At 41.5% G+C, this 26,892-nt stretch overlaps 4 protein-coding genes across 6 annotated transcripts in view; 3 read left to right on the top strand and 1 right to left on the bottom strand.

The window, feature by feature from the left end:
* LOC134226258 (actin-interacting protein 1) overlaps positions 1-2,113 on the top strand; it is a 29,159-nt gene extending 27,046 nt beyond the window's left edge. The window contains exons 3-4 of the mRNA XM_062706914.1: positions 924-1,074; positions 1,137-2,113. Coding sequence (XP_062562898.1) covers positions 924-1,074; positions 1,137-1,252 — 267 coding nt within the window. The 3' untranslated portion in view covers positions 1,253-2,113. The remainder of the gene's footprint in view (positions 1-923; positions 1,075-1,136) is intronic.
* A 1,475-nt stretch (positions 2,114-3,588) lies between these two features.
* LOC134221420 (uncharacterized) lies at positions 3,589-5,575 on the top strand. The gene is made up of 3 exons (XM_062700612.1): positions 3,589-3,691; positions 3,748-4,366; positions 4,657-5,575. Exons 1-3 carry the CDS (start codon positions 3,589-3,591, stop codon positions 5,573-5,575), a joined length of 1,641 nt encoding a protein of 546 aa, XP_062556596.1.
* A 4,270-nt stretch (positions 5,576-9,845) lies between these two features.
* LOC134227949 (uncharacterized) overlaps positions 9,846-26,892 on the bottom strand; it is a 181,051-nt gene continuing 164,004 nt past the window's right edge. For 2 of the 3 annotated variants that reach the window (XM_062709663.1, XM_062709662.1), the window contains exons 6-9: positions 15,478-15,964; positions 14,752-15,417; positions 14,603-14,685; positions 9,846-13,400 (exon numbers count right to left, since the gene is read on the bottom strand). In XM_062709663.1, coding sequence (XP_062565647.1) covers positions 12,663-13,400; positions 14,603-14,685; positions 14,752-15,417; positions 15,478-15,964 — 1,974 coding nt within the window. In that variant the 3' untranslated portion in view covers positions 9,846-12,662. The remainder of the gene's footprint in view (positions 13,401-14,602; positions 14,686-14,751; positions 15,418-15,477; positions 15,965-26,892) is intronic. The other variant, XM_062709664.1, reaches the window with a different exon arrangement.
* Positions 23,805-26,196, top strand: LOC134220654 (uncharacterized). The gene is made up of 2 exons (XM_062699759.1): positions 23,805-24,602; positions 24,912-26,196. Exons 1-2 carry the CDS (start codon positions 24,538-24,540, stop codon positions 26,092-26,094), a joined length of 1,248 nt encoding a protein of 415 aa, XP_062555743.1. The 5' UTR covers positions 23,805-24,537; the 3' UTR covers positions 26,095-26,196.

Here is a 26,892-nt window from a genome sequence, read left to right as displayed (position 1 = left end):
AATCTTATGGGTCGCAATGGCAGTGTACAACCACATAAATCGACTAGTGACTGCTGTTTGTTGAATAGTTTAAAACATTTCGAGATTATTTGGTTACAAAATAGTTTTTTTATAACTTTATTTAAGATTTTTTATAATTCTAAATTTTAAATTAAGTTACTGTTAGAACTTCCATTTTGCATTCATCAAATAAATGTATATGTATATGATTCCGGCTTGCAGTGGACTAGTGAATGCAACATCAATTCATTCACATCCCCGATAGACCGCAACGACGTGACCGGCGTCATTATTGACCATATCAAATTCTAGTACTCTCGGACTATGCACTTTGATGTTGGAAAGCAAATCCCAGGCCCAGTGACGGGAAATGTCATATCGATGTCATGGGACTAACTTGCTAATAACTTTTCTCACAAGTCATTCACAATTAAGTTTTCCATATAAACATGTAGCCCTCAAATGACCCGAAAACTTTTTCTAATAGGTAATTTCTCTAAATATGATATTGGCGGCGTGAGAGCCGAATTAGTGTCAGATGACATTAATGTCATGACATTCCGTGACATTTTTTTAATCTCGCTCTCATTGCTCACACTTTGTATTTAGAACAATGATCTGTTCGACAAAGTTTTAGGACCCTTTAAGTACTACATGTTAATCAAAAAATCCGAACTGTAAATGACTTTTGGAAAAAGTTATTATGAAATTAGTAATAGCAATGCCATGACATTTTTTTGACATTTCCCCCAGGCCCCATTTATTATTAGTTCCCTGTCCAATTGCGATTGCTCTGGTCAACCAAGGAGTAGACATGAAGAGGATCCTTCATGTACCTACTCAATTATTTTATAAATGATATAATGGCGTAAAACCGTTTCTCCAATAATTTTTTCCCTTCTTTTTCTCTATATTTTTTTCAGCCTGCCCACAAACAGGAATGGGGCTTCCACAACGCCCGCGTCAACTGTGTGGCCTTCTCACCGAATTCGTTGCTGGTGGCCAGCGGTTCGCTCGACACCACCATCATCATCTGGTACGTCAACAGCCCTGCCAAGCACACTATTATCAAGAGTAAGTTGTTTGCAGTTTTTAACCAAAACTAGTTATTGACGACATGTTCCCATTGCTTCCAGATGCCCACCCACAGTCGCAAATCACCGGTCTGGTTTGGCTCGATAACGAGACCTTGATTTCTACAGGACAAGACTGCAACACCAAGGTATGGAACATTACGGAAACTAGCGCCTAGGGATTTGATATAGCCAGCCCAGCTGAAGATCATTCTGCAGGATAGTTAACGGATTGAGTTTTGTTTCGGTGTAGTTTTTGGTTAAGTACATTTCTTCGTTCGTTTCATATTGAAAATGGCGACCGTAGTTTTGAGAGGCATGTACCATCGAACAATAGTGCATTTATATTGTCCAAGATGCGAAACACTCTGAACTAATGCTGCTGTTGATGTTGATGATAAAAGTTGGAGTGAACGAAGACAAAAGAGTGATAGGCGAAGGTTATTATTTATTTGCATGCAATCATTTATTAATCCGTGCTACCATCATAAGAAATAGCCGAAGGAATCGTTGAGCGAACCTACTCCAGTAATGCATTTTTGAGTTGTTTTGAATAATCAAATTCTCGTTTCAATGTTCTATTGTTGAGTGATATTTGTTTATTGAATAATAAATTATTTGTTTTTTATATGGTCGAAAATCTTACAGAGACTATTATCCGATTTTTACTTTTCCTTTACTTAAAAATTCAATGAACGTTATGAGAGCATAATGTGAGAGAATTATGCATCATAAAGATTAAATAGTCAAAGGTACAGCACTCTGTTGAAAACTTACGAGACATTGAAATAAGTTTTATCAAATATGTTTGTTAACTACCAACATTGATTTCTTTTCTCAATTCACAAAACACTCATTGAGCCATTTGACTTCAAACTTCTTCAATTGTTTCAACTAGTGTTCGGATGGGGCTTATAAGCGTAATTTATCGGAGAAGGAATCGACTGATTTTGATCGCGTTCCTTGTTTAAGACGCATTGTGTCGAAACGATTTATACATATTTATAAGATAAATACAGAAAATAACGATACAAAACTAATTGGATTGGAGTTTCGGAATCAATAACAATGATGACAATCCGTTCTAGTGTCGTATCATTCTTATTCTCGCGATTTTGGAAAGGAAAATTATAATTAGCAAAACGAAAACAACATTAACGCTTATTACCATAAAATATTCTTGTTAAATTTTACAATATTTTCCAACTGGTTCAATTTTCTATCGTTTCTTTTTGCCAAAATATAGTTAACTTATTGTTCTTTTTACCACAATCCTAAAAATAAATTGACTGATCTCAGTAGTGATGCGAAAGCTGTTTTTGCTACCATTTATCTTAAATCTAGAGTACACATGGAGTCAACTAACAAATAAATACCTGATGCTAAAAGTAACTCCTAGAGCATCAATCTATGCAAATAGAGAAAGCAATAGAGAATGTTTGATTTTATGTTCATTTTCTTGCGATTTTTTAAAATTTAGTTTCTGCCTTTTTCCCTTATCTCATAAGCGTAGAAGCATCGTTTTTTATGTGCAAAGTCTAGATTTTTATTATTCAAAAACCATTTCCTAAATATAAAATACAGATAACTAACATTCTCACATAGAGCACACGTCTGTACATAATAAAGCTAATAGAAAAATATTGTTTACAATTTATGTACAAATTATGTTTTATAGCAAACTCAGCAGCATCGTTTATAGCATTCTGAGGTTTTTCTTGTTTTAGTATTACTGGTACTAAATAGAAAACTAATTCGACAACGTTTGAAAAATCACCCTCGAATCATCTAAAGCAACGTACACACCAGTCAAGCAGTTTGACGAACATTGACTCCACCCCCAAGAAAACGCTTCGGTTGCTGCTTTGTTGGAACGTGTGTGAAGTTGTTCGAACAACCATTTGACAGTTGGCGGCTCGGTTGGAAAAAAATAAAACGGTTTGATTTTGGTTTGAGTTGTCGGGGGTGGAGTCAAGGTTCGTCGAATGTGTTTGAGTATTTGTAGTGAAGTTGCACAAACCCCCATATATTTTTTGATGATTGGTGCTCAAGTTGGAGCTTCGGTCGTTCGTGTGTGATATTGTTGGTCGAATAAATTGATTGTTCGTGCCGCTGTTGGTAAAACTTGATGGATGTTTGAAGAAACGAGAGGTGGAGTCAATGTTGGTCAAACTGCTTGATCGTGTGTACGTTCCATAACGCTCATGTGCTTGCAAACTCGGCTTCAATTTGGCATTCATGTTTGTTACTGAATGTTCAAACGACCCCTGATCTGAGAGCGCAAGAAAATTACCCTTACAGGAAAACCATCAAGACGAAGAGAAGAAAAGGATCGCTCGTTTCCGGTTATGAAAACTAATGTCAATCATTCATGTGAAATACAAGTTACGACAAACACGTTTATTTCGATAGTCTTTTATTTTAGTCAATTTTCGAGGATTTATCCAAATTGCTTGGTCGGTTTTCGTCGTCTTCCGCTTCATCAACTTGCGTATGTTGCTCCACCGGTAAACATATGGTCCTTTTGCTCCGGATAGCAGAGAATCCGCGATCGGTTCGCCGCGATATAAGCGTTGTTGAAAAAACGAAATTCGAGAGCCTGAAACGGGAACATGCAAGTGCTGGACAAGTGACACGAGAAACGCCGATTTTCGAGCTTAACGATCGCGTACAGAAGCTGATAATTTCGATAAACTTCAGTGCGAAATAGAAGACGCGACAACTGAGGAAGAATTGCCGTCGGTGCGTGATGATTACGAAAAATTGTTCTACACAACCAAAGGACTGTATACTCGTTGGCAGGAAGAAAAGCAACCGGTACGGTCGTTGTGCAGTAGTACGAACGGGACATACATTGGACTAAAGGAAGCCGTTCGTGTGCTTTTGGAAACGCAAAGAGCTTTGCTATCCAGGAAAGCTGCAGCTTCAACTACCATGGAGGAGTTAGCTGTCCAGTTTCGCGGAATGCGTGCAGATCCCATTGATACACAACTACCGTCGTTTAGTCTTCCAACATTTAAAGGAGATAGAAAGCAATGGGCTTCGTTCAAGGACATCTTTATCAGCAGTGTGGATAAGAAAAGCCTTACGAATGCGCTCAAACTACAGCTTCTTATGTATCACTTGGAGGGAGAAGCAAAAAGCTTAGTGAGTAGTTATGCAATCACCGATGTCAATTACAAAGAAGTTTGGGACACTTTGGTCGAACAGTATGACAAGCCAAAATTCGCTGTGTCATCACTTGTATCAACCTCCGACGAGGTGATCCGCCAGCTCAAAGCCTTGGGTCCAGTGTATGAGACCAGAGACCCATGGCTCATTCATCTAATTGTCAAGAAACTTGATGACAGTTTGCGATCACAGTGGGCTACACAACACATATCGTTGATATCCAGCTTTCCACGCTCGGTAATGGCGGCTTGTCGCTGTGTAAAAATCAATCGGTCACTGTACTGTTTGACACTAGCTGGAGGAAAGCTCACTGGCGTTACTGGATGAGGGGAAGGGAAAAAAGGCCTTTTCGCCAGTGAGTTTTCCTCCAGCTAGTGTCAAACAGTACAGTGACCGATTGATTTTTACACAGTGACAAGCCGCCATTGCCGAGCGTGGAAAGCTGGATAGATAACCCAACCTTCCAGGAACTGCTCAAATTCCTCAAACGAAAATGTGATGCATTTGAAACCTGTGTTGCGTTCGGAGGAAAACAAATGGAACACGTCAAGAAGGAGATCTACAAGGAAGGAAGGAAAGGTCCCGCGTTTAAAAAGGAGATGAGTAGTTTTGGTATTGCCCAACAATTGTGTCCTTTGTGCTCTTCAGTTGATCATGCCATTTATCAGTGTGTCACTATCAAAGAAGCTTCAGTGAAGGACAGGTGGGAATTGGTACAACGCGCAAGGCTGTGCTTTAATTGTTTGCGTCCTAACCACGGTGTGAAATCATGTCCTTCCAAGTCTTCATGCCGTACGCCGAATTGCCAGCAAAGGCACCACACTATGCTATGCCTGACCAGTAATCCAGAGTCTTCTAGCAACATCTCAACCGTCGAAGAGCTACCATTCACCAATGTAGAAAATGATGAAGGTACCAAGCAAGTAACATCCTATTTAGCAAATGTCAAAACAGTTGCGTCTCTCGTCGTTGGAACACTACCGACTGCTATCGTTCGTCTAAGGGGAAAAGATGGCCAGCTACACGCAGTAAGAGCCATGATCGACAGTGGATCTCAATCATCGCTAATTTCGGAACATTGTGTTAAAGTGCTAGGGTTGAGAAGAGAGAATGCAAAACTTGTCGTATCGGGCATTGCTAGTGGGACATCGGAGACCACTAGAGGGATGGTTGACTTAGACCTGTTTTCTCGGTTCAACGACGAACCTATAATTCGAACGAAAGCATATGTGCTGAGCAAGCTGACCATCAACTTACCAAGCCGAAGGATTGATTCAACCCGACTACAGTGTCTGGAATCGTTAATGCTGGCTGATCCAGAGTTTGGATAGATAACAAAATACATAATTATAACACATAGGTTTCTCCATACGCTAATTTGTGTCACGTACGCCAAATGGTAGGCCAGCAAAAGCGAAACGACACTGATCGATTACCATAAAACGATAGGTCGCGATTTCCGCCGCGCTCGATTTCGCGAGATCAAGGTCGGGTCCAAGGAAGTCTTCGGGAAGATTGGGCAAGAGAGAAACGTGGCTGCACCCGAAATTGCACGAAAAGCCAGCGGTCAAATTAACGTCTCGTAATCATCCAATCGGTCGAAAAGGTTCGCAGGAAATCCGAATTGAATTCGGCGAGGTCACGTTCCTTAATCTGAGGATCACGGTTTCGCTCACTTTCATCCGAACCGCAGATAACAGTGGAAGTGTCTTGCTTTGCTCGTGTTTCGTAATTTAATTTGTAAGTTAAAAAGCAACGTGGTTGAACTTGATATTTGTATTTAATTTAATTCTCCTCGTTTAGTTCAAGTAGTGCAAGTAAATATAGTGTGCGTCGTAGGCTAGATTTGTGCGTCTAAAATCAATCTAGGCCAGGTAACGTTAATTGTGCTATTGTGAAATCTGTGCAGTATGGTAATTGTCTTGAGTAGCCGACGGATATATCTCTTCCAAGCGCCAGGTCAGCGGAAACCCCGGGACGAGAGACCCCGGCAGCCTTCAACTTGTCCGGTAGGAAGCGATCCGTCAGCAAATCGCTTTAGCGGGGAATTGTGGTCGTCAATTGCCACCATCGACCAAACCGCCATTCGTCGACACGTGGAAGTCGCCAACCACCATTCATTGGCCCACGTGGCGATCATCAATCGCCAACCGACATCAGCGGTAACAGCAGCGCAGGATACAGAAGCAGTAACCATCTGGTGAGTCCGGCCCAATTGTTCTTTGCTTGAAGTGTGGCGTCCGCACATTTTAATAAGATCTCCAGTGCCAGCTACACTTTGAATTCTACCCTTGGTTGGATTGTTGCTGGCCACATCGGTGTTACAAACGATATACAATGTGATTCAGCTATTGTCAGCATGTGTGTCGAATTGAACATTGACAAAGTTCTCCGGCAGTTCTGGGAGGTCGAACCGAAAAACCGAAGCTAATAACTACTTTCCAGCGCGATGATTCAGGTCGATTTATTGTAAACCTCCCATTCAACGAAGCCATACATCAATTAGGTGAGTCACTCCCAGCGGCGCTTCATCGGTTGAGAGCGATGCAACGGAAGTTTGCCAGCGATTCCGTTTACAAGTGAATGTATTGTGATTTCATGACCGAGTAGTTGGAGTTGGGCCATATGGAACGAATTCCCGACGAAGAGATCGACATACCAGCAAATCGCAGGTATTACTTTCCACACCACGCAGCTCTACGAAGTGAAAGCCTAACCACAAAACTACGAGTTGTTTTTGATGGCTCAAGTAAAACAACATCAGGTGTATCGTTGAATGATCGATTACCGAAAACTACTGAAGATGTTCCGATTGTATTCACTCGCTTCAAAACCTACGCCGTTGCATTCACAGCTGATGCAGAAAAAATGTATCGGCAAGTAAAAATACACAAAGAAGATACCGATTATCAACGCATTGTATGGGCAGCCGAGTCTGAACAATCTCCAGTGCATTACAGACTACTCACAGTTACATATGGTAGCTCATGTGCTCCGTACTTGGCAATTGAATCCCTTCGTCAGGCAGCAAGAGAGAGCCAATCAAAGTATCCCGAAGCAGCAGATCGCATTTTGAAGAATTTTTATGTGGACGACCTCCTCTCTAGTGCCAACACATTGGAAGAAGCAATCATATTGCGGAATGACATAATCCAGATAACATCAGCAGCAGGGTTCAATTTACGGAAGTGGTCATCGAACGAGCCTCGTTTGTTTGAGAGTAGTACATTTGTCAACGGAAACAGAATCAGTTAAGGCATTAGGCATACACTGGTATCCTGATACTGATACGTTTGTGTTTCAGTTGAAAATGGATCTCAAAACCAGTATACAAAACGTCAAATGTTATCAGATACAGCTAGACTCTTTGATCATTTGGGGTGGATCGCTCCCATCATCGTCCGTCGCTGTGGTTACAGGACTTGCAGTGGGATGATCCTTTGCCAGCACTGGTTAATAACGAGTGGAACAAGATAAAGAGTGAGCTGCAATCAGTTGAGAAGATCCGTGTTTCCCGATGGATTCCCAATTGTGAGGATAAACTTCAACTGTTAGGATTTGCAGATGCGTCCGAGCAACTGATCAACAAGGTAACGTATCCGTGTCAATAGTAGCAAGCAAAACAAAAGTGGCTCCGCTCCAACAAGTTTCACTTCCACGGTTGGAGCTCAACGCAGCTTACTGATTTAATGAAGCAGCTTCTACAGTCATTCGCGCATCTGGAAGTTACTTGCCATGCATGGACAGACTCGAAAATTGTTCTTGGGTGGTTGTCCTCTCACCCACAAAAATGGAAGACGTATGTGGCCAATCGTACTTCATCGATCTTGGAGTTTCTACCTCGAAACAAGTGGAGTCATATTTCATCGACAGAAAACCCGGCTGACTGTGCATCAAGAGGCTTGTGCCCTGAAGAGTTGGTAGAGTACATTTTATGGTGGAACGGCCCTCCCTGGTTATATCAGCTTGAAGAAACCTGGAAAGACTATCCATCTTCGTCTGTAGTTCCTGGACCGGCCATGGTGGAAAATGTGTATACCATGCAATGCTTGGTATCTACACACTCAGTATTGAAAACTTCGTACGAAGTTGAGAAATATCTCTTGGGACGATTTTCATCTCTGCAATTTATGCAACGCACTTTAGCTTGGATCAATCGATTCAAAAACCACTTGATGGCGAACAGACGAGATGGCCAACGCGTTGGTAGCGAATTGAATCCAGCGGAGATACAGGAAGCAAACTTGCAAATTGTTCGATTTGCACAGCATGATGCTTTTCAGAAAGACATAGAGTGCATCGAAAGAGGTGATCAATTATCGTCTAAAAGTCGGATAAAATCTTTGTTTCCGTTTCTAGATGGGAAAGGCACTCTTCGTGCAGCCTTTCGAGATGAAACACCCCATCATTCTTCCAAAGTGCCATCGATATACTGAACTCCTGATTACCAAGAATCTCTATGCGGGACCAACCTTTCTGGTCGCTACTCTTAATCAAAAGTATTGGATTCTTGGGTGCCAATCAATTATTCGTAATGTAGTTAATAACTGTGTACGGTGCGTTAGATGGAAGGCCAAAACCACGAAGCAGCTTATGGGAAGTCTACCAACTGTGAGGATAGTTGGTGCTCGTGCATTCGAAAACGTCGGAGTTGATTATGCGGGTCCAATAATTTTGAAAGCCAGTATTTTGAGAACTACAAAGACAATAAAAGGTTATATAGCGGTATTTGTTTGTCTTGGGACAAAAGCTACTCACCTGGAGGCAGTTACAGACTTGTCATCAAGTGCTTTCATATCGGCGTTGAAACGATTTTGCAGTAGACGAGGCTTGCCAAGCCAAATATGGTCAGATAACGGAACCAATTTTATTGGTGCTGACCGACAGCTGAAAGAACTTTTAAAGTCAGCCAGCTTTGATTCTGAAATTGAACGTTATTTGAGTAGCCTTGGAATAAAGTGGAGCTTCATAACGCCGTCTGCCCCTCACATGGGCGGAATATGGGAGAGTGCAGTAAAGAGCATGAAAAAACACTTGCGGGTCGTTCTTGGCAAACAAACGGTGACCTACGAAGATTTGACGACTATACTGACGCAGATAGAGGCATGTCTGAATTCGCGACCGTTGTGTGCACTGTCACCGTCTACTGATTCCTGCGAAGCATTGACCCCTGGTCATTTCATAATCGGCCAGCCTATCAACCTTATTCCTGAACCAGAAGTTGCATCGCTGCCTGAGAACCGCCTAGATAAATATCAACGTCTACGTAAAATAGTGGGAGATTTCACCTGTCATAAGACGAGTTTATACAATCCCATTGAATTCCACCACTTAATTGTATCTTGACAGATACGTATTTCGACCTCAACAGTAAGGCCGTCTTCAGTGTCTCGTACTTGACTCGACTACGAGTCACTACTTGACTACGAATAAGTCGAGTCAAGTACGAGACACTGAAGACGGCCTTACTGTTGAGGTCGAAATACGTATCTGTCAAGATACAATTAAGTAGTGGAATTCAATGGGATTGTATAAACTCGTCTTATGACAGGTGAAAACATTCCATTAAAAAGCTCAAAATAATTTTCTTATCAAAGTGGGAGATTTGTGGAATCGCTTTAAAGGGGAGTATGTGTCATCGTTGCAAGTCAGGAATAAATGGCAGGAACCACAGGATAACCTGAAGGTAGCTGACTTGGTGCTGGTGAAGAATGACAATGCTCCTCCAGCATATTGGGAGCTCGCTCGGATCAAAGCAGTTCATCCCGATCGAAGTGGGCTGGTACGTAACGTGACTCTTCAAAGAGGGCAAACTACGTATCAAAGACCTGTTCATAAACTGGTGTTGCTACCATCCAATTAAGGCATCCGCCTTAAGGCGGGGTGTATGTTACTGAATGTTTAAACGATCCCTGATCTGACAGCGCAAGAAAATTACCCTTACAGGAAAACCATCAAGACGAAGAGAAGATAAGGATCGCTCGTTTCCGGTTATGAAAACTAATGTCATTCATTCATGTGAAATACAAGTTACGACAAACACGTTTATTTCGATAGTCTTTTATTTTAGTAAATTTCCGAGGATTTATCCAAATTGCTTGGTCGGTTTTCGTCGTCGTCCGCTTCATAAACTTGCGTATGTTGCTCCGCCGGTAAACAATATTTTTCATGGATCGATCGAACCCGGCCATTCGAATCATGAATGCTTTCCTTGCATTTAGGTATGTTTGATATTTCAGCTAATTCTGGACGAACGGGTAGGAGATGCGACCGGATTGTGGGGAAATATCCACGAAGCTGTGACTACAACAGTGCAGGAAGTGTTAGACACTGCACAGCGATGCCAACGAAATGGTTGGTTTGATGAGGAGTGCCAGCGACTGATAAACGAGAAAAATGCTGCTAGGAGTTGAATGCTAGTGGATCGTACCCGTTCCAGCAGAGAGCGGTACAGTGTAGCAAGGGCAGAAGAGAAACAAATTCGCAGTGTTGGGAAATTCTCAAATTCGAACATCTTTGCTTAAAACAATGGATAATAAATCCATACGTAGATACGCTTTGAATGGATTTAGACGTTTTTTTGGAACGAAATTATTTTTCGGCGGATGAGCGAAACGATACGATTCTGCGTGGAAAACTCAAGCGCGATGATGTCCCTACAGAATCGCAAACGAGTTAGCTCGCGCATGATGCTTCGATGATTGATTTGAGCATGATTCCACCAACACTGATCCACCACAGAATGAAAGGCAACACGTAGAGTGTGTGATAGCTGAAGCGCAGGAGAACATGGATAGAAATGATATGCGCAGGTTTTACGCAACGTCAATGGCGCGCGGCATAAGACTGCACAAGTGCCCGGGGAATTTGCAGCAAGGTGGAAGGAGCACTTCGAAGATTTGTTGAACGGTGAAAATGAAGGTGTATTTATGAGCAGGATGGACATATTCGGCGACGGTCACGCTGTGGAACCATCAACGCCGGACGAGGTAAAGAAGGCTCTAAACGAGCTGAAAACAGTAAAGCTGCTGGGAACAACTAGATCCCGGCCGAGCTTCTCAAACACGGAAATGAGCAGCTGCATTAATCGATCCACCACATTATCCAGAAAATATGGGAGGATGAAGAACTGCTTGCCGGTTGGTTGGATGGCCTCATATGCCAAATCTGTAAGAAAGGTCAATGACCAGAGTGCGCCAATTACAAAGGGATCACCCTTCTGAACTCGGCGTACAAAATTTTATCGCTTTCTCTGTTTAACAGACTGAGACCGTTTGAGGAGTCCTTTGTCGGCGAATACCAGGCAGGTTTTCGTGAGGACCGTTCAACGACGGATCAGATGTTTAGCCTGCGGATGATCCTTGATAAATTCCGGGAGTACAACTTGCAGACTCACCATCTGTTCATTGATTTCAAAGCAGCGTACGATTCAGTGAAGAGAAATGAGCTGTGGCAGATAATGTCCGAACATGGTTTTCCGGCGAAACTGATTAGATTGATACGCTGGATAACTCGAAATCAAGTATTCGGATTGCAGACGAAGTGTCAACTCGAAGGCGCTATTAGGAGATCTGGCGTGCAGAGGAACGGCACAATCATCACAGGGTCGTATATGCTCCTGGGCTTTGCGGACGACATCGACCTCATTGGATTTGGAATCGATCGCAGAGCAGTAGTGGAGGCATGACATTTCAGGTTAACCGAGAAATTTATAATTTCATTGTGAAAAAAAATCATCTCATTCCATTAAAGTCTACCTGTTCATTAAAGGACTGGTCATAGTGGGAAATAATCCTTGTTTTCTAAAAGACCTAACATCCAAAAGCTGATGCCCATCAAGTATCAAACAATATTATTCATAGATCATAGATCCTAATTCTTCCTCCTTGAAAATAGCAAAAAGAACCATAATTTGCAATCTGCGATTATTATTACCTGCTCTCGCAATATCTCACTAAATCAAAAGCGTCCAATTCATAAGCATCTATTATTATGCTCCTAATTTACAGCTACAACGACAATTCAATCCACTGGGCTTTTTAATGTCTAATACTGAATTCACATTAATCAATCCTCTCTAGCTATCAATAAAAAGAGGATCTTCAACTCACAAAAGGATCCTAGCCACGACATTGTGTTTATAAAATATTTTCTTTTGCGCTACTAATATCATCATCTAAATATACCGAGATAATTACTTGTCAACCGCTAGTCGTTTGTCCTCCGATCGTTGTAAATATATTTCTGTACTCAAAGTTGTTTTAGCTGCCGAACTACAAAATTTCCTGACTATAGTTAGGGGCCCCATTCTATACGCTTCCTTGAAGAAGGTCTAAAAAAGTTCGTTCAAAATAAATACGGCCTACACAAATCTCTACCGATATGCCCAGTTTCACGAATATAAATTGTACACGCGTTTCACACTTTGGTCGATTTCGCCGGCTTGCTTGGTCTCGGAGGAGATGGCACCGGATCAGCGTCTTCGTCATCTTCGTCGTCGGCGAACTGAATATCTGCCGAGTCGTACAAATCCGTGATCTGCTTGTTGTCCACGGGCGACTTGGTGAAAGACGTTTCCTTTTCGCGTCCTTCCTCGACGAGTTCTTGTCCCACGGGAGGACTGATTTTCCTCCGTGCATTGTTAAAGGCCAGTTCCTGTAGGTGATTCTTTCTGTTGACAGCGGCTACCGGAGATTCTCGGATGGAGCGGTTATCCACCGTTGGGTCTTGTACTTCCGCGTAGATATCGCTCTTGGAAATGCTGTTCACTATCAGGTAATCGTTTCTACGCTGTTGAAGAATTTTCACAATTTCTTCGTTTGGAGTCACGTTGGCGCTGCGGTTTTCGGCAGGTAGATTCGCCGATTCGCCGTCGGTGGTTTCCTCCAGTTCGACTTCTTCGGAGATGTCCTCATCGTTGAGGGGAGGAATCCATACTAAAAAAGCAGGATCCATTCCGAGGTAAGAACCGGGTGCCGCCCCGGCGTTCGTCACATTGTAGTCGTAGTAGTCCATCTCCATGTCCTCCGGGTGACCCAGGGAAAAATCCGAACCGGCTAGTAGCTTTTGGAGGTTTTTCTTTTCTTTGCTCTCCTTGAGATTACGCGTTCGATATCGAATGGAGTTAGCCACGCTGGATGCCGGCGAGGAGCATTCCTGTAGAAGAGATAGAATTTCATTAGCGTATTGCCGTTCATGGGCAATACACAAGGATGAAAACTCATAAGGCTGAAGCTATAAAAAAATAAAAATCTAACATAGGTTTCTGAACATATTTTTTTTTGAAAAAAAAAATTCTTCTAAAAATTTTGTCTCTGGGGGTGGGGGAGTTTATGTCCAAACCAAATAACAGAAGACTAAAAACTACTTCTTCTTCTTATTGGCATTACATCCCCACACTGGGACAGAGCCGCCTCGCAGCTTAGTGTTCATTAAGCACTTCCACAGTTATTAACTGCGAGGTTTCTAAGCCAGGTTACCATTTTTGCATTCGGGAAGTTACCATTTTTGCATTCAGGGAAGTCGAGACAATTTCCAATCCGTAAATTGCCTAGACCGGTACAGGGAATCGAACCCAGCCACCCTCAGCATGGTCTTGCTTTGTAGCCACGCGTCTTACCGCACGGCTAAGGAGGGCCCCGACTAAAGACTAAAAACTAACTAAAACTAAAAAGTTATTGATTCTTGCCAATATAAGCTACATATGTTTTATTCTCCATTCTTCATCCTTTATTTTCATCTTACCTTCTGTATTATTTATTCCTTATTCTTTGGTCTTTATTCTTTACTCTTTATTCTTTTTTCTTTATAATTCTTTACTCATTATTTTTTATTCTTTGTTCTTTATTCTGTATTCTTTATTTTTTATTCTTTATTCTTTATTCTTCATGCTTAATTCTTTATTCTTTGTTCTTTATTCTTTATTCTTTATTTTTTATTCTTCATTCTTTATTCTTTATTCTTTGTTTTTATTCTTTATTCTTTGTTCTTTATTCTTTGTTCTTTATTCTTTATTCTTTATTCTTTATTCTTTATTCTTTATTCTTTATTCTTTATTCTTTATTCTCTATTCTTAGCCTTTCGTAGGATACCCGTTGCTAGTTATTGGGATCGGTGTTTATGATGTACACTAGGATCGCTTTTTATTCTGTTGGGTTTCGTCAATTTTTCAAAGTCACTCGAAGGGCCAGAAACTACCAAAAACAAACCGCGTAGAAAGCCACCCCAGTGTACTCCAGTTAAAACATTTAACCGCAATTCTGAAATTTCTAATGATTTTGGAAAACTCCTTATTCCATCGTAACAAAATTTTATATTGTCTGCATTGAAAGCAATGTCTTCACGTGTTTTGTACTTACAATGTCGGATGGACTAATATTTGTTAACGTAACTGTGCTACTACTACTCGCAAGAGGTGTTTTCTCGCTGGGTGATCGCTCCCCTAGTTGAATGATAAAACCACCATTAGTTCATTTATTAATTATTCTTATGAGCTTTTATTCTGTACCTTCACTTTTACTTTGATTTCGTCTCTCGGGGGTCACTTTTTGTTCTCGTCTCACTACTAGTGGCGTCTCTTCCCTGTTTAACGTCGAATAGGCTGAACTGACGTTCGTTGACTGATCGTCTGAAGATGGCTCGACCACTTCCCTCGGAGAGCTGCAGTCGCTTTCATTGGGATGGTCCAGATTGTTCAGACTTTGCATCGGGATTTCATCCACTTTATCCATCGATGTGGCCTTCCCACTCAGTTCAGCGCTGCCGTCCGAAGGATGGTCAAAATTTTCAATACTGTATTCTACACTTTCTCGAAGACGGTCATGCATGACAGAACCCTTCTTGGGTCGCAGCTTTACATAAGAGACGATCTCCGATATCAACGTGGTCGTTGACATGGCACGTGATCGCGGCTGTTGTGCGTTGTTTAGGGACACACCTGAACCAAAGAGCGTATGAGCCGGCGAATCCGGTTCTATTCGGCTGGTTGCAAGTTCATACTTTCGATATCGGAACACATACTGCACTAATAGCAAAAAACTTAAAAATATTATGAAACTTATGAATACTATTGCACATATGTGAGCTATAGTGAGGTTGGCATAGCTAAAAGATTGCACGAATGGCATGATGACTTTGCTGGCTATCGAAATGGTTACATTGTTGGGTATTATTCCTAGAAAAGCAATCTTGATCAATACTAATCTCATTTTTGACTTTATTATTCTTCACATACTTATCTGTTCAGCTTGTCCGAGGAACCCTGCAATACAGTTCTCGTCATAGTGTTCCATCTTTTTGGAATGGAATTCCACTAACAGACGGGACCCTGTGGAATCAGCACTCTTTCCGGACTCGATGTGTCCCGAGGCGTACTCCAAAATCAACTCATTGGAGAGCTTATCGCCGTTGCGCACCTTCAGCCACTGTTGATCGCACGGGAACTTACTGTAGTCCATGGTGAATCGTATACGATGCCCTTCATCGCCCTGGACCAGCCACAGGCTTCTCTCGGGGCAACTCTCCGACGAGGATGCAATTAGTCGTTTCGGCTTGACTGCTCCCAGGTGAATGATGCAGCCACATCGGCATGCCGGTCCTACCTCCGTGTTCACCTCGGAGATTTCCGCCGGGAGATTGCTACCGGCTCCGGGGCTGAACATGCATTCCCACGAATCGAACGATGTTTGTGTGCCACAGCGTTCTGTTTGAACGGATGCACCCTGTGGAGAAAATTGGCAAGTGTGTAATAAACAGTATAGGCTTTTATTACCGTAAAACCAATTTGTACCCTCTTTTTATGCTCAAAATTTGAAAGAACGCTCCCTCTTTTTACGCGCTACCAAGGATTAAAACAATTTCAACCATTTGTATGAGGTAAATTTGAATAGGTTGTCAACTGCTCCGATCATCGCATGTAACGCATGTAGCGCAATTGGGTACAAACAGTGAATGAACGACATATAAGGACCGAGCAAAACCACCCAAGTATGAATTTAAAATTATTGAATCACCCTAAAAGACTAAACTGAATTAGTTCATCTTATCGCATACATTGCTACAACTATCATCACTGGAAAGATGCTACCAACAACCGATATCAGCAGCACTCATTCTCCCGTTACCGATATAACCATCATCTACCTATCCACTCAATAATATAAAATCCCTACGACAAAGTACGCTACAACGCTACAAACGCGGAAATTATAAAGTGACCATACGTGGAATACGGTGTTAGTGATCAGTGACAAGAAGGTAGAGTACACAAGTGGGATTCGATATATCCTGATTCTCCCTTTGTCGCTGCACCCAGGAAGGGCGCGCCCCAGCACTGAGAGGATGGTAGAATGAGGATAGGTGAGATAAGACGATGAACTATTAGTTACTAACAGCACTAATTTGCAACTACGAGAATAAGAAAATAAGTTTGTCTAACAGTGATTATGTCGTTCATTTTGTGCAGGCCTATTTATTCCGCCAACACAGAATGGCGTAATGGTGGTAGTGATCACAGTGTTGCAGTAATCCCACCAGCAGTTAATTCGGCGTCAGTGGAATGGACACCGATTGGCATAGTCGGAGCGATCATGATCATGGATCGCTGTCCGGACAGTTCGAAGCATGTTTCAACCGCCTTGGGATAGACATTAACACTCTGACACAATTCCACACTAGTGTTAATACAACGTAGGTTAGGGATGAACAGAAATAGAAGTAAATAATAAAACCTTTTTTTTAGTTTTTTTTTATCCAAATTTTAATTAACTTCAATCATTAAATGAACAGTATTGTGTGAAATTATGACTCTTTCTTTGTGCTATTGGGAGATTCGGGAGAATTCTATGTTTCATATCATTTTTAGCTAGACCGCGAACCTGGTATATTAGACTGGCCCAAAATGCATGAAATCCTGAAATTCAAACCTTGCACCCTTAAGGTGAATCGCGTTGGAGCCCAATTTCAAATCTACATAGCACTTTTGAGGGCACATAACTTGAAAAGTAAACGACAGACAAAAGCAAAAAGTAGTTTTTCACTTTTGCTCACTTGCAGCATACATGAAAAAATGGTTTCCAGATGTGCTAACCGCCTAAATATTCACATTTGTGCGAGCAAAAACGCGAGGTGAGAGATAGCACGGCCATTGTGGCTGCCATTTTTGGACGCCGCCGTAACTCACCTTAAATGACAGTTTGGGGGTCCCAAAAGCTCCCCTGAAAATTTCAGCTCATTCGGTCCAGTGGTTGGCGTGCGCAAATGGCTCAAAGTTTGTATGGGAAAAGTGATCCAAATGTATGAGGAAACGCAACCGTTTCAGTTTTTTGCTTCTAGGTGGCGCTGTAGTCGACGGATTCCTGTTGTGGACAAAATGTAGAACCTTTTTCATATAAGGAAGCGACTGGTGAAGACCGGATGTAAATCCCTTTGAAATTGGCCAAGTTATAAGCATCCAAAGTCGAGGGTGTCGAGCGTGTCCCCCAGGGGTGTTTAAAATGAGAGCAACGTACCACCGACCATTGCGACGGCGATGCAGGCGTATTCGGTGCCGTGCGAAATTAAATGCATGATTATCTATCACGCAATCTCGCGAATTTTTATCCGATTGGTAAATACTAGAGAGGGAGGGGGTGAATAAGGGGTGGCAAGGGGGGTGGATCTTTTTTTTTTAGTAGAAAAACACATCCGGGATATTGTTCGATGTTTAATCTCGCAATTTTCTGGCGTCGTTTTATCTTCGAGCTAACACGCTAAAAAATTTACTCAAAATTGACATAAATTGAAGAACTCAAAATTTGGTCAAGTTTGGTTTATGCTATAGTTTAGAGTTCAATTTTCGAAGCGTGAATGTAAATACACGAAATAAATTAAGCCCTTCTTCCATTTATTTTGTTAGCCTCAAATAACATTCCAACATTATTGATATGATCCCTCAAAATTACCTTATATTTGGTAGGATCGTTCCTTATAGAACAATATTGGACCCAATTTCAATATAGGGTATTCAGAAAAATCGATCATTTCAGGAATTTTAATTTTTCATAAAATTGTAACTCCCAAATCATTAGGCCTATTTGTTGTATTAACAAATCTTTTAGCTTTTAGCTCTTTATTTCTACAGGTATACCTCGATATAACGTAACTAATTTTTCACTCTTCAAATCGTTGTATCTCCAAAACTACTGATCCTGCAAGAAAACTGTGTTTCTTGCTTTTGTGAAGTGATATTTGATCGTGCAAGTGGAATACATAAAATGGATTCAAAATCTAAGGAAGAATTAAGTATGGAACTTGTTGTCCCAATTGAAAGTTTTAAAGGTGTAAAGTTGCCTTCAAACGGTGATGTGCTTGGTCGGATGCGTTTTATAATGAAAAATCAACACTTGAATATAAAACCAGCTGCTAAAACTGTAGTAACTGAACTTCAAATTTTTTATCAAAAAATCTTCTCACGCGGGAGATAAACAGAAAGAGCAGAGTCTAGTTTCATTAATAATTTGGATCGATTGTTTGACAGTGCTCGACGAAATGTATTAAATTTGATTAAAAACGATAAGGATAAACAGTTCCTTATTTTGCAAAGGGAAGTTGCGAGGCCTGGATCTGCCTTTGCGAGAGTTAAAAAAGGCAGTATCGAAGATGAAGCAACAACGGAACCAGAGCCTTCCTTAGAATCTCCATCAACTACCAGCGTTTTTACTATTGATGGAGGAGGTAAGAATATAATCAAATAAGATGGTAACTTCTACTATATGTCAATATTTTCATGTCTTGCTTCCAGTTGAGAAACCCTCCACTAGTAGAGCGTTTTCCGAGCGAAGTAAATAAAAAATAATGACTCCTATACTAGCTGCCACCCTAGACCGTATTGGACTAAGCGACCGAAATGCAATGTATGTTATTTCTGCGGTTTTAACAAGTGCTGGACTAAACTTAGGTAAGTTCTCTTTAACAGTACTTTTATTGTATTGTTCTTTCTCCTTGAGTTTAATTTTATTATATTGATAGTAACTAAAACAAAATCTTTATCAACTTTATCTATTTTTCAGAGGATTTTACCGTAAGCAGACAAACAATCTCAAGGGCCCGTGCAGAATATCGCGAAGAGATTGCTCAAAATATCCAAAGCAATTTTGATCTAAATGGACCACTTGTTGTACATTGGGATGAAAAGCTGCTTCAAGATCTCACAGGTAATATATTTGAGTATTTTTTATAGCATTGAAATGTGTTATTCTGTGTTATGATTTTTGGATATCTTCTAACTAAGCATGATTTGTGGACTCGTAGTAGGCATCGACCAGGTGAGACGTATTTTTTATTCGTGCTGTCATTTTTTCTGCTTTCTTTACAGGATTGAATTTTTCCGAAGAATCTATTTTGAAGGATTTCTGATCTGATAACCTGAATCGACCGCAAGCTGCCCAAATGTAGTAACCTTCCAATTTCAGGAGTTGATGGTCAAGTTTCAGGAATCTATGTTGTTTCGACATTGTTAAGTATTGTTTTTTTTTTCTATTATCTAGCTACCAAATCTTTTTGTTAAATCCAATGATGTTGTCGGTCATTTAGTGGTTTGGGTTCGATTAATTTATCGACGGCGTGACTTCCAGAGACTAGAATTGTTTGCGCGGTGTGTGTGTGTTATAAGACCCTATTTTATGCGGCCCCGAAAACGCTCAGTTCCTGATGGGAACTGGCCTAAACCCCAAGCTGCTGGTCTAGCAACGGCAGCCGTCTGGGGTAGACTCAAAAGGCCTCTTTTGTTCCGGGTCTCAGGGTCACTGGTGTGGGGAGGTTTTCGGGAGCGTGAAGGACCCAACCTTGGATTTGAATCATCTACTTATTTATTTTATTATTATTTATTATCAAAAAAAAAACACTTACAGGCGGTTGGTAATGATGCGGTGGTCGGGTGGTCAAGCAAGGACGCTGCCGACAAGAAGGCCAGCGGTTTTGTAGCCGGAGGGCTACCGATCGAAAATTCAGCCCGAGGAAATTCGGCCAATGATGCAGCCGGGGTGTCGCACGATGATTCGATTAGTGGGTTGCAAACCAGAATAGCTTTCGGTGTCTAAAACGGGTGGTCGGCCGTTAAAGCAGCCGACGGATTAGGACGATCTCGTGGTTGGTCGGATGGAAAACAGTACGGATGATGGTGGTACAGTAAACGTGCTACGATGTGATAATACAGAAGCAGGACGATTATACGGCTACGGCCGAACGAAGAAGCGGGTGATAGGCGACCACGCGATTATACAGCCAACGGGCTGCGGGTGACAAGGCAGTCAGCCGGAAGCTTGCTGATTAAGCGGCTTCCCAAACGGCCGGACGAAGTAGTTACCAATAGGTGGCTAGGTGATTTCACAGCCGACGAGCTTCGATGCGGCGGTGGTGCGTTTGACGGAGGGCAGTTGCTTTACCGGACCAGCGGGTGACGTCGCAGGTATCGACTATATGCCGGACGGTGATGTAAACAGCCAACTATAAAACCACTGACGGGTGGTTGCGGTGTACGGAATCAGCTCGAGGAGGCGGTGGCCGACCAATTTTCGGCGGGAGTCGCCCTTGGGCGTCCTTACTACGGGATTCACTAACTCGTGACCGGCAAGGAGGCCACGTATTATAACTGCAACAATTTATTTCTCGCGAAACAGCACCTCTCTATGCATCAATTTCAGAAACCTCACTCTCGAACACTGCTCTCGCTTCGTTTGTCCGCCCTTTGGCTTGGACAGTCATACACCCACCGAAAGCCTGCGTTCAATATATCCGTCTTTCCTCCCTTTTCTGTATCGCACTGGACAAGGTCGCTCATTTTTGATGCGCGTCTAGACCACCCAACGCACGGTTTAAAACCACCGTTTGAAAAACAAATCTATGTATTGTTTTTCTTCACGCTCAAATTTACCAAAAAGTATACAAATGTTACCCGCCAGTGTTTTTTACAACGTTGCTTGACATCTAACAGTTAGTTTGATCCATAGTATCTTTTAATATATTGTTTGACAACAGGATTCTAATCATTTAGTATAAGTTACTTAGTAACTGGTGGAGTTCACACTACAAACTGTAAGGCAGAGATGTGGGATCAACACTTTTTGATGTTTGGCCTCTGAGATCAGTTGCTGACGGCTTACTGGGTGAACGAGCCCGGATTTCTGGTTGATCAAACTATCTTTGGTTGAATACATATTGTGGAACCAGTAAGAGAATATAGTTTTCCAAAACAACTTGCTTTCATTTTATTTTACCATATATGTTAAATTTTTTTAAGCAAAAATTGTTTTTGGAGTTTTTCTGACACATGTACTTTTTTACTTAAGCTGGACAATGTGTAGTAGCATATCGAGTTCTGAATGGCATCACTTTTCAGCATGGGAAGATGCAGAAAGGTTTGATTCTGATACTCGGTATCCATGGATTACGCCATTTTTGCGCTCTGGTTCCTGCCAGCTGATTTGGATAGTGGTTGAAGTTATCTCCAGAATGCTCAGATTGCGAGGTTTACTTGGAACTGGAAGCAATGGAATATTCAATAAAAAGAACATTGTGTACTGTACTGTACCAAGAACACAGTCTACTACAGTTTTTTGGTACAGTAATATCTTGAATTTTTGTCATTTCATATTATGTGTAGAGAAAAAATGTATTTCGAATGTAATGGGCGTCACGTATTCTTGCACCTATTATATCACTGCATAATTATTGTCCATTTTTTGTTAAATAACCAGCCCACCACAGTGCAAAACATAGTTGTTTTGTACTTATAACGTTAATCTTCTAATTACAACGATACAACAAAAAGAAAAAAAAAAGTTTGTGAAAAAAAAAGTTTGTTGTACGAGAAAGGCAAAAAAGTCAGAACACATATGCATATTAATCAAAACAATTATGTTATTATGTATGATACTGCCATCCGTCTTTTTATTTCATCTTTACAGAAATCAAGAAATCTATTCCTCGATGTTTGAACCAGAATGAAATATATTCCCCGATCTGAATCAGGACATTTCTTGAAGAGCTATTGGTTTTCTATCTCTGAAGGCATAACTCTAATGCTAGCTGGCATTGAAGAAAGGTCCTCATTCATCCACGACAAAGGAATTGAAACTTGGTGAGAGAATTCCATTATATACATATATTTACCAAATTATATTGAAACTATATGATTAAATACCATAAAAAATAACCATCAGGGCACCCGATTGAAGCGATTTGGATAGGAAGAGTGGAATCGCCAACTTCCTATTGCTAACATCTCGTGGATAAAGGGCGGGCTCTTCTCCCCATCTATTGGGTCAATCTGGGAAACGAGGGCTAGATTATAATTTTGTGTGTACGAACTTTCTTCTGGAAGGAGATTCTCTATTCATCCCGTGGATTCGCATAAGTGTCTTTGCTTATGGAACCACCCCACCCATTTTTGGCCCTTCATACAGGAGTTTGATGAAATACATACAATAGTATAATTATGATCAAATCGTTTGTCAGATATGGCCAGTGCTATCGGCAGGTGCCTTGCTACAATAGATGGTAGTATCATCATCATCATCATCATCATCTTCTAACTAAGCATGATTTGAAGTAATCGATAGGTTTTTTTGTTATTTGAAATTTCTTTCCTACAATTTTAGATTACATTTGGACACTTGGTAATATTTGTTTTTTTTAAAGAAGCTTTTTGTAACATATTTTTAACTTTTTTTTAAAGAATCTATCTGATTTTTTTTTCTTTTCAGGTACTGAAAAAGTAGAAAGATTGCCAGTTTTGGTATCTTCTGGAGCAAATGTTCAGCTGCTTGGAGTCCCAAAATTGTCTTCTGGAACTGGTGAAAGACAGGCAAACGAAGTTTGCAAATTGATAAATGCATGGGAACTAAGCGATCGCATCTGTGCAATGGGATTTGATAAAACAGCAGCAAATACAAGAATCAAAAAAGGCGCTTGTACCCTAATCGAGAAGCGGATTGGCAGAGATCTGTTATGGCTGGCGTGTAGGCATCATATTGCCGAAGTTTTGATGACAGCAGCTTGGGGAAAACTATTTCCTTCAAAAGGCCCTTCTTCAAGTATTTTTATAAAATTTAAATCGGCATGGCCTACTATGGATCAATCCTTTGATGAAAATATGGTAGACGAAAACATTATTGAGATCCTTGGTGATGAAACACAACATTTGATTGAATTTTTGAAAAGCCAACTCAATATCCAACAACAACGACAAGACTATAGAGAGTTGCTAAATTTATCTTTGGCATTTCTTGGTGTGAAAAGAATTAAATTTTCGCCACCAGTAGCACATAGCAATGCCAGATGGATGGCGAAAGCAATATATTGTCTTAAAATATGGCTGTTTAGAGGCCAATTTGACATGACCGATGATGAAAGGCGAAAAATTCCAGTAATGTGTGCTTTTATTTTACGATTTTACATTTGGTCTTGGTTTAAAGCTCCTTTACCCTCATCAGTGTAGTATTAAAGAGCGATCGTAATAAATGTATTCTCAACAAAAGCTATTAATGTGTTATCTTCATTGAAAATCAAAATGAAAGATATAATTCATTTTATAATCCTATTATTCGAAGTCGTAAAAGCACCTTATAACCCTATTATGCAAAAGGCCTTTTGGAAAAAAGAGAAGAAAAAAAAAGCGTGGAACTGTTTCTCCTCGATGTTTTCCCCTTCGCTGTTTCTGATTGGTCGGCTGACTTGAGCATTCAGCTATAAAAGCAATGACGTTCGCTTGGATTGTTGATTCATCAGTCAGACGTTGCAGACAGCAGAAGTCAGCCATAGCAGCAGTGGATTGGACCCGACGCGCTCGTCATCATTCGGACATCATCGGCAGCAGCGCTAGCAGAGTACCGACGCAGAAGGGGAGGAAAAGAGCTTGGGCATCCATCGGCGAGATTCATTCGTTGTCATACTTTGACATCAGCGCATCAGCGGTAGTGAAAAACAACACCTACCCACTCGACGTTTACCAGTGGTAGTGGTACCAGAAAGCGCAGCAGCATCGGAATCAAACGGCCCTTTTCAGGGCCAAGGTTACAGAGGAAGATTTAGCCATACAAACTACACTGTCTGGTTTCACTGAGGAGAGGAACATTCGGAGTCCGGTCGCAGTAACAAAATCAACCGGCCCTTTATCAGGGCCACAGTTAATTGAAAGTTTTCCATTGTTACTGCTCTGTCCGGCGGCAACAGCAGCTATCTCAGATCCGATTTCGGATCGGAATCTTCAGCATCGGCACCGAATCATCGAATACTTGGGCGGATAACCAGTGTCATAATGACCCCCGGCTACGACAATGGCGCGGCTGGTAGCAGCACACAGTCTCCAGAGAAATTTATCAAGTAAGTAAAAGAAAAAAAAAGCTAAAGGAAAATTGATATCCTTAAAATCGCCTTCGATAGAAAAGGCGGTGGTCGGTGAATAATAGACTCCGATTGGAAAGGCGGATGTCTGCAACAATGGAACTCCGATTGAAAAGGCGGAGTTCGATATTTTGAGACCCCGATTGGAAAGGCGGTGGTCGATAATTCTTTAGACTCCGATTGAAAAGGCGGTGGTCGATTTTAATGAACTCCGATAGGAATGGCGGTGGTTCATTCCAATAATTAAGTAGATACCAGGACTAAAGAAGGTTTTATTTTCTTCTACAGGATAGTAAAACGAAGTGCGGCCAAAAAAGTATCGGAAGAATTGGCCAAAGTGAAAGCAGAGTTGGAAAAGACTCGTTTGGAGAAGGAAGAATTAAGCCGGATCCTGGCGGATCGGGATAAGGAGGAGAATGAATTTTGCCAAGCTAGATCAAGCACGATACGGGAGGAGCACACTGCAGATAATGAGACATTGCTCACGACAATGAACAACATGTCACTGAGCAGTCTCAATATTCCAGAGTGTGTTCCGACAGCAGGTGAAACGGAATTGAATAAACGTGACTACGACCATTGGAAGAACGTTCTGAACGCCTCCATGGACCTCATACAAGCAGTTGATGAGTCAACGAGGATCAATATATTTCGCATTAAGGCAGGTACATTGCTGCTTGAGTTGCTTGACGGCACATCATCTAATCCAGGGATACCGGATGAGAAACAGTTTCCATATTCGAACGCGATTGCTCGGTTGGACGCTCACTTCGGATCAAGAGCATACATGTTGTCACAACGAAGTAAGCTAGCCAATATGGTTCAAAGAAAGGGAGAAATGAACATCCAATTCGTGAAACGGGTGGCAGCGGCGGCAAGGCTATGCAATTACAGATCAGATGAAGAATTCGAAGCCATTTCTCGAACAGTGACCAGAGGATCGACGGACAGCCGTGTTAGAACTCTCTCTTACCGAGTTCTTACGGATGGAGGATCCTTGAACGAATTGGTTGACCAAGTGCGTATTCGAGAGGTTGAGCTAGAAAATGAAAATGACTATCGCAGACTGCACCAACAGCAGCCGGCTACTGTAGCGGCTATTGCACACCGCTCACATGAATTCGTACAGCAGCGTCGGGGTCCATACGAAATGCCAAGAGGATTTGGTAACCGCCGCGGTAGAGGATCTTTCGTTCGTGGGCCTGAGAGGAATCAAAGGCTTGCTCAGTCATGCTGGCGGTGCTTGAGTGCGTACCACACGTCAGAAGAATGTTATCACGCTGACAAGGTATGTCGCAGCTGTAACCGTCGAGGGCATATTGCTCGAGCATGCTCAACACAGGTGAAACAAGAACCACGCAAACGAGGCTGGATGGAAGATGAAACGGAACCACCAACGAAAATCGCGGCTGTGCAGAAGACAGAAGAAGATTCAGACCATTCGAAGGTAACCGATGTTGAAAGTGTTTAAATTTTCGAAACTATAATTATTTCAATTTTGCTTTAAAATGAACTCGAATAATAATAAAAAGAGAGAAAACTATGCATAAGTAATGGAAAAACGAAGTTTTATTATCACGGTGATATTGTTTCAGGAATCTCAAAATCTACCTACTGATCAAGAGAAGACAGTCATTGGTATGATCGGATCTTATGTACCAGATGATAAGGCAGCATACGTAGTTGCAGACGTCGCTGGAATAAGAGTCCGTTTCTTCATAGACTCAGGTGCGCAGGTGAATACGATTACACCGGAGTCCTTCAACGCCATTCTACAGAATGATACCGCGAAACGAAACTTGCACGAACTTCAGTATCAATCGGACAAGGTTTTACGAGCATATGCTACACAGGGAAATATAGATGTCTTAGCTACATTCTCAGCTGAGCTCTATGTTTCCGATGAAAGACCTGTGAATACTGAGAAGTTTTACGTAGTGCGCGAAACAAAGGCACTTCTTGGTTTCAATACTGCTGTACGATATAGTTTGTTGCGAATTGGCCTGGAGGTTCCTGTCCAAGGAAACACAAGCTCAGACTGGAGATGCGAATTCAAACTGAATGCCTTACAAGCGGAACCTCGGAGAGAATTTCCAAAGTTCAATATTCCGGCGGTGGCTTTGAAGTATGATAAAACCATGCCACCTTCCAGAAACGTTTATACCCATATTCCAGCAGCTTTCAAAGAGTTGACAAGCCAAAAACTCGAAGAATTAAGAGATACTGGTATAATTGAAAAGGTAACTAAGGAAATGGATAAAAGCTTCTG

The sequence above is a fragment of the Armigeres subalbatus genome, chromosome 3 (assembly GCF_024139115.2).
Source record: "Armigeres subalbatus isolate Guangzhou_Male chromosome 3, GZ_Asu_2, whole genome shotgun sequence".
NCBI classification, from domain to species: domain Eukaryota; kingdom Metazoa; phylum Arthropoda; class Insecta; order Diptera; family Culicidae; genus Armigeres; species Armigeres subalbatus.
Note: the sequence above shows the minus strand (reverse complement) of the source record. Positions and strands in the feature narration are given on the sequence as shown.